Source organism: Geospiza fortis, unplaced genomic scaffold, assembly GCF_000277835.1.
Source record: "Geospiza fortis unplaced genomic scaffold, GeoFor_1.0 scaffold55, whole genome shotgun sequence".
NCBI classification, from domain to species: domain Eukaryota; kingdom Metazoa; phylum Chordata; class Aves; order Passeriformes; family Thraupidae; genus Geospiza; species Geospiza fortis.
This window is the reverse complement of record NW_005054308.1, coordinates 6,190,745-6,198,553: the sequence shown is the minus strand read 5'-3', so window position 1 is coordinate 6,198,553 and position 7,809 is coordinate 6,190,745. Positions and strand designations below refer to the sequence as shown.

The 7,809-nt window shown below is 53.7% G+C and overlaps 1 protein-coding gene across 2 annotated transcripts in view; it reads left to right on the top strand.

Moving 5' to 3' along the window:
* The window catches only part of ANXA6 (annexin A6), a 15,809-nt gene extending 14,104 nt beyond the window's left edge, over positions 1 to 1,705 (top strand). For both annotated transcript variants that reach the window (XM_014312211.2, XM_005418742.2), the window contains 3 exons: positions 175 to 233; positions 943 to 1,065; positions 1,346 to 1,705. In XM_014312211.2, coding sequence (XP_014167686.1) covers positions 175 to 233; positions 943 to 1,065; positions 1,346 to 1,405 — 242 coding nt within the window. In that variant the 3' untranslated portion in view covers positions 1,406 to 1,705. The remainder of the gene's footprint in view (positions 1 to 174; positions 234 to 942; positions 1,066 to 1,345) is intronic.
* Positions 1,706 to 7,809: the final 6,104 nt, after the last annotated feature.

Genomic DNA, 7,809 nt, shown 5'->3' with positions numbered 1-7,809 from the left:
GAGACTCCCACTGGGGCATGGGGTTGGGGCACTTGTGGGGTCCCTAGAGAGGGCCAGGCCTGCACCCTTGTACCAAGGAGGGCTTGTGGCTGAGACAGTGGTGCCACAGCTCCTTGCTGAGCTGTGTGCCCTGGGTGCCATGAACCCTCTTTCTGTCCCCTCTGTGTGTTGCAGTGCGGAGTGTGAAGAACAAGCCAGCTTTCTTCGCTGACAAGCTTTACAAGTCCATGAAGGTGAGGACAGACCCTCCTAGGGCTGGGCTGTGGGAGAGGGCTGTGCTGGGCTCCTCTGGGACCATGCTTTAACCCCGAGGAAGGGATGGGGTTTGTCTTCTGGCTGTGCCTAGGGGAGTAGGGAACGGCTGGGTTCAAACCAACATCTGGGGGTATCAGGAGATGTGTCAGGCTGATGTCTTGCTGGCAGCAAGTCCAGCATATGTCCAAGGAGAGATCATAGAACAGTTAGGGTTGGAAGGGACCTTCAAAGGTTTCATCTAGTCCAATTCCCTGCAATAAGCAGGGACGTCTTCAAGACTATTTAAGGCCCCATCCAACCTGGCCATGAATATTTCCATAGAGGGGTGAGCCACCACTTTTCTGGGCAACTTGTGCCAGTTTCACCACCCTCACTGTAAAAAATTTCTTCCTTGTAACTAGTCTGAATCTTCCCTTTTAACTTAAAACCATCACCCCTTTTCCTATCACTAAAAAGTTTGTCCCCATCTTTCTAAAGCCCCTTTTAAGTATTAAAAGACTGCAATAAGGTCTCTCCAGAGCATTCTCATCATCAGGCAGAACAACCCCAGTTCCCTCAGCCTTTCCTCACAGGACAGGTGTTCCAGGCTCATTTTTGTGGGCCACAGCTTGGACTGTGCTGGAGATGCCAGGAGCATCTGTGAGCCCCAGTCCCTGCAGGGCTTTTTGTTCAAGCTCTCCCTTGCAGGGTGCAGGCACAGATGAGAGGACCCTGACCCGGATCATGATTTCTCGGAGCGAGATTGACCTGTTCAACATCCGGGGCGAGTTCATAGACCTGTTTGACAAATCACTGCACCACATGATTGAGGTGAGGGGGCAGGGACATCCCTTCCTGGCTCATCACCTTATCTGGCTGAGCCCTGAGGGGACCTGAGCCATGAGTGGCACAAGGGCTGAGCATCACCTGGGCAGGGGGAACCTGCCCCCAGCAGCCCCAGAGTTGGCTGGTCTGGCTGTAGAGAGGATGTGCTGGCATCTTTCACTGCTGCAGGGATGCCTGCAGGGTGTCCAGGACATGGAGCTGTGCCCAGCACCTTGAACCAGGCTTCCCCAGGGCTGGTTCTCTGACACAGCTCTCCCTCTTGCAGAAGGACACCTCTGGTGACTACCGTAAGGCTCTGCTGGCCCTGTGTGGTGGGGAGGACTAGGTGGCACCTGGGACCCTTTGTGTCTGAGCCAGCACACAGCCACTGCCTTGATGTCACCGCAGCTTCGGGGGCTTCAGGGGACACTCAGTCCCCTCCAGAGAACAACTCACTTTGCGCTGGAAAGCAGCACCACATTGCAAGCGGGGGAGTCTCGGGGAGGGGAGCAGAGGGGTCTGGGTAGGGAGGTTGTCTGTCTTGAAGCAAAATAATTCATACCCGAACATGCCACTAAACCAAAGAATTTACCCAGATGGAAAAGACAATTTTAAATCTGATAAATAAAACCTCACTGTTGCTGACCCTGGGGCGAGAGCAGTTGACTTACTGGGGCAGGTTTGGGTGGGACTGGGAAGCCTTGGTGTCTCCTTGCTCCCGTAGGCAAACTCGGGTAAGAGCCCAGCCCCAGCTCCAGGGAGGGCCCTGAAGACACCACAAAACCTCTCTGAGCAACGCTTCTGCTGAGACAGGGGCTGAAAATGCATGTGGGGCTGGCAGCAGTGCAGGGACTTCACCAAGGGCTTCGCTTCATGCCTCTGAAAATCCCCGGCAGGGTTCATGCCGTTGTGTGGATGATGCTTTCATAAACCAGAGATACAAATCAGACTTGATGGCATCCACCCGTCCTCACACGCGGTTTCCTGTGCTTTCAAGCTGCTGAAGAAGCAGTTGAAAGGCACATGCCATACAGGCTACACCCCCAAACAGTTTGTTTGCACTTCCCCCAACACTCAGGAGAAAAGAACTGGAATTTCCAAAAGTGGGAAATTCCAGCACTTTCAATTGTTTCCAAGTCAGAACAAAAAGTTGTGAATACCCTAGTCTTCCTCAGAACAGCTGGGTGAGGAAAGCTACACCTTCAAAATATCAAAGCAGTGTTAGGAATAATAACACAATATTATTACAACACTTCAAAACCAGCTGAGGTCAAGAAGCAGCAACATGTAGAGACAAACCAGGGAAGCTGAAACAACTCAGCTGGGTATTATCCCACTAAAAATTCCCTTGATGCCTTCCTGTAAAACATCCCCTTGTAACAAAATAATCTTTCTTGGTGGAAAACAGTCTGGATGAAGCTTTTTCAGCCTCCCCATACTCCCCATAGAGATTTGGGTTCCTCTGTCTAGCCCCTGTGTGTAAGTAGGATTGGGCATCCCTGTCCAGACAGCATCTTGGGGGCTCAACATACCCCACACCTGCAGCAGCCTACAGATCACCTGCTTGGCCAGGAACCTGCTGCAAAGACTGAGCAGCTGCAGAAGTTGTTTTGAAGGGAGGATGTAACTCCAACCTCCATCTGCCTGTCTCTTCCTGCGGCTCTGTGCTGCAGCTCCGAGCTTTGCAGCAGAGCCTTCTGGAGATGAGGGGGGCACTGAGACTGCAGGGAGCAGAGCTGGGCACCTCCCTGCAGCTGGGAACAGGGATCAGCAGTGAGGAAGGCCCAAGGAAGTTGTGAGGCTTGGGTGACAGCCCATCACCCCTGGGAGAGCCGGATTTGGGGCAGCGGAGCCCTGTTCCTCCAGAGCAGGGGGAACCTGCTCGGTGTTAGCACAGGGCCACGACATGTGAGCCATCATCTGCTTCATTCTTGTTGCCAAAACACACTCGAGGGGTTGGTACAGGGGGGATGTTCCCAGGGGTAAACACTCCTGGGAAATACACTCTTTATCAGTGATTTTCTGACTGTACCATGACTGCTATACACCAATGGCCAGGGCCATTCACCACCCACAGCCTGGATGTCTCAGAATGCCACAGCACCACAAGTCAGCCCCTCAGGGCCAGTCCCCAGCCCAGCTCAGGGTGACGCCACCAACCAGGAGGACTGGCTGACCAGAGCACACTGTTCCCAAGGGCAGGAATTTCCCTGGTGCCTGCTGCAGGCTGCTCCAACAATGCAAACAAGATAGCAGAGTCACACAGTGTTTGGGCACCGGAAGGGAGAGTGAGGTGGGGTTTCCCCCTTGAACAACTCCCTCTTCTGGAAAAGTCCTGCACCCAAAAATCCTTTGTCTTGCCCCAGTGCCATAGTAATCCATCTCCTGCAGCACCTACTGTTTCAGCTGGAGCAGAAAACAGCTGGTGGTATTTTAATTTCTGCAAATACTCAGCACAGTCAATACCCCATTTGAGCATAGGTTATTTCAGCACCCGCCCCGTGCTGGGGTTGGGTCTGCCCTACAAAGAACCACGAGCTGGCCTGAGCTCAGCAGAGCTACCTATCCTAAGGCAATGCCAGGAGGGTGATGGGATCTTGGGAAGCACTAGCATGGCCTCTGGGACTCACTTATAAAGCAACTTCATCCTTATCTCTGTAGCACCCCAGTCTCCAGAGAAAATACACTCCATAGCACCACTGTCCATGAACACCTCTGCTCCCTGCTCTGGCTCCAACCCACCCAACTGAGAGCAGTCAGTGACAAATCCCATGCCTAATCTCTTGAGATCAACAAGGAGGTGAGCATTTCAAAGAAGGCTAGGAAAGAAAGGGGGAAAAAATCAGCAAGGCTGTGAGCAGGGTAAGGGCTGGAGGCAGGTCTGTGCTGGCCATCCATGCTTTAGCTTTCAGGGGTACTGCAGGGAAGAGCCTGGGATTTACACTTTGCACATTGACCAGCAATGTCGGGGGCAAGGGCTCAATTCCAGGCAAAGCCAAGGCCAGATTTCACAGGTTGCAACATCCAGAAAACCCCACGAGCCCATGTTTGCTGCGCAGAGAGGGCCGGACCTCTGCTCTGAGTCAGCCACTAAAGATCCTCTTTGCTGCCAGCCCCTGGAGAGGAGGAGCCACAGAGGCAAAGGGGATGCTGGCCTAAATCCTTAAAACAATGGCAGCCACTTCCATCCCACCTGCCCTCTGAAGGGAGAAACCCAGCCTTCAGCCTTGGGAGGTGGTGAGCTGGGGCTGGGGAAACAGCTGAGCTCTCCAGGAGTGTTCCCATATCTCTGGAGCAGCTCTACAGGACATGATGACTGCTCTGAGCCCTGCTCTCGGGCATTGCAACTGGATGAGACACAGCCTGGGGAGAGAGGAAGAGGGGAAAATCCCCTCTGAGCCTATTGCTGGTTTTGTACAATGAGCTTCCAAATTATTCAAAACTTAAGTCATGCAAGGAAATCCTCTGAGCAATCCCACACCTGGTTCCCACAGTTTTTGGCCCCACTATGGGACGGCACCAGGTCCCACCACAGCCCATCCTGCTGACTGTGGAGGAGGGAGAGGATGGCAGGAGGTGCTGATCTCCTGTGAAATGGGTGACACTGACTCTGGCCTCACATGCCAGAGGCAGAGGAAGAAGGGAGAAGGGAGCCCTCATTCAGTGAGAGGGTAAAGCAGCCCAGCATCCCTGGAAAGCCAAGGTGTGATCCAGGCCCCTGTGAAGGCAGGGTACAGCTGAGGCTTGGTGGAGCAGGAATGTTCTCCAATACATCCTTTCTCTCCTATTTGGATCCCTTCCACACTCCCTTCTGCCCTCCCAGCAGCCAACTATCCCAGGCTCCCTCTCCTGCCTCTCCCCTGCCCTCCATCCCAGAGCCCTCCCATCCTGCCAGGTTAATTTGAGTTTCTGATTTGCATAAGCAGCAGATCACAATGTTCTGGAAATCCCCTCCTGCAGCCAGAGCTTCCTCCCCACTCTCACAGCGTCACTGTCGGCCTCCTGCTTCCTTTCGCTGCCGGAGCACCGGGACACATCCCAGCAGCACTGCACAAACAGCAGCCCCCAGCACTGCACAAACAGCGGCCCCCAGCATTCCACAAACAGCAGCTCCCAGCATTCCACAAACAGCAGCCCCCAGCTGCTGATCTGAGAGGGATCCTTCGGCAGCCCCCTGCAGAGCTGAGCCCTGGAATGCTGTGCCAAATCAGCTGCATCCCCTGCCTGCTCTGCTCCTGCCTTGCTCCAGGGCCAGCTCCAGGCACAGCCAGGTCCTGGCTGGCCCCATCAGGGTTCAAGTGAGCTCTCTTTGCCCAGCAGCAGAGGGCAGGGGGATTTTTTGGGCAATAAGAGCTGTTGGGCCAATGCCACTTTGAATTCACATCACTGGGCCCACCCTGCTCACTCCAGAGTGGGATCAACTTGAAGGAAGCCAGACTTGATCTGAGACAAGCAGGACCTGGGGACAGGGGAGTCCACCACCCCCCATCTGCAGCCTGTGCTCCTTCTCAGCCCGTTTCCCACAGCACAGCAGCAATCAGGGCATGTTCACATAAATAAGCTGCAACTGAAGGTGCTGAACCCAAGTTTCTGTAACAAAAAAAAAAAAACTAGTGTGTCAACGTGTCAGCTGTGAACACACCCTCACAGCCACACAGGCGTGCTCATAAACCACAGCTGCCATCAGGGGAGTCTTCTCCCCTGGGAGCATGGTGGGACCAAAGGAATGAGGAAGGACCAGCAGGACCAAAAGCCTTTCATTTTCATAGTGAAATTCATGCTGGCGTTTGGGTCAGCCTGAGCTGGCAACCTCAGGTAAAAACACAAAGAGCAGCTGGCCAGAGAGGTGGAGAGGCACCGAGTGAGGCTGTGCCATCCACAGGTTCCCAGGTGCAGGCAGACCTCAGACCCCCAACTCCTCACCCTCCTGCCCAGCACTCACACTCCTGCCACCCAAACCAGATGGACTAAAACTGAGCCCTCTTCAGGCCTTGCAGCTCACACCTGCCAAGTGTAGACCACACGCCCTGCCAGGTACAACTCTACCTGCTGGCAAGGAGCTGGGGAGCTGGAATCAGCCTCTATAAAATAGAAACATTTAAAGCTTTGGTGTTTATTCCAGCACCAGCTGGCTCCAGCCTTGGTTCTGACCACCAGTTCTCCTGGTGGATGGGTTCCAGGGATTCTCTGCAACCCAGGAAAACCATCAGCTGTGCACTTCCATCAACAGACCCAGCTCTTCCCTGCTCCCCCAGGAAGATGCATCCTGTTCTGACTCCAGCTAGGGACAAGGATGAGATGGAAATACAGGTGGAACAATAATGCCTCTTGCCAGGTGCAGCAGTTTCTCTGAGGAAAAGCACATTTGCAATCCCAGTGAAGCTGCCCAGAAACCAGGCAAGGAAAATGATGTAACGAGGCTCTCCAGTTGTCCAAAAGTGAATCACAGCCTCTACGACAGCCCCCCCCACCCTTTTTGCTGACTAATACCTGACACGAAGGGCCCCTGGGAGGAACAGCATAGGAGAACCCTTTAAGTGGTGCCTGGCTCCCTATCAAAACCACACAGAGGCTGTCTGGGACCTCCATCATGGGGAATTCCCCTTCTCCATGCCTAAAAGTAAGCTCAGCTGGGCCAGCCTTCCTGCATTTGGGGATCGCAGGCACAGAGCTCCTGCTCTGAAGGGCTCTCCCTCCCCCAGCCCCTCCAGGACCCAGCCTGGTGAGTAGCACGATGATTTTTTCGGTGGGAGATTTCCCGTGATGGAGTGAGGGGAAGGCAGGCAGCTTTTGGGGTGCTGCAAAACCAAGCCACCCCTTTTGCTCCTAAAAGAAATAAGCAGGGTTTTGTTATTTTGTTGAGGCATTAATTTATAGACAAGGTGTTTTCTGGTTCTGTGGGACAGCATTTAGCTTTGAAAACGGGTTTTTGAGGGTTTACAGAACAGCACTGGGCCTCTCGTTGGGGTAAAACACGACTTTCAGGGAACAAAAGGAAAGATGTTGGGCATGTGGGGGGTCCTGCTCTCTCATCCCCAGCTGAGACTTCAGACACGAGCACAAAGAGCCCATCAGGGTCCCATCAGACTGAGCTCTCGTAACCCAGACAGGCTGCCAGGGTGACCTTCTGCTGCCAGTGAAGGGCAATCAGGAAATGGATTTTCTGGGGTTTTAATTTTCACGACCCAAAACATCAAATCCCCAAGAAGTGGTGGAGCTGTGTGAATACAGCTGAGTAAGAAGCCAGGACTGAGGCAGCTGGAAACAGCTCAATCTGCAGTGAAGGACCTCGCTGAACCCAGCACCAGGTCACCTAAGGAGGACACAACTGGAGTACAGGCAAACAGCAGCACAGACGCTTACAGCAGGATTTCTTCACTCCTGGTTCTTTGCTTTACACGTATATTTAATAAAAACCCACCACCTTCTCCTTGTAACAAAACCAACAGGACAAAGAAAATCAGGTAGCTGTTGAGCGAGTCCCAAAGAGCAGAGTGAACTCAGATGTCCCTGTGCATGGTGCTCCTCTGGCTGATTTCAGTGCTTCACCACGGCACAATCGCAGCAGCAGCACAGAGCAAAAGGATCCCAGGGATACACGCTCCGCTTAGAGGGTGGAATTCCCTCATTTAACATTAACTTGGGAGGCTCGGTGGGGAATTCTCTGTGCCTCAGAAGAACGCCAGCCTCGGCCAGCCGGCAGCACCACCCTCCTCCTTCCCAGGGCCGAGGCCACCCGATCGCATCCGC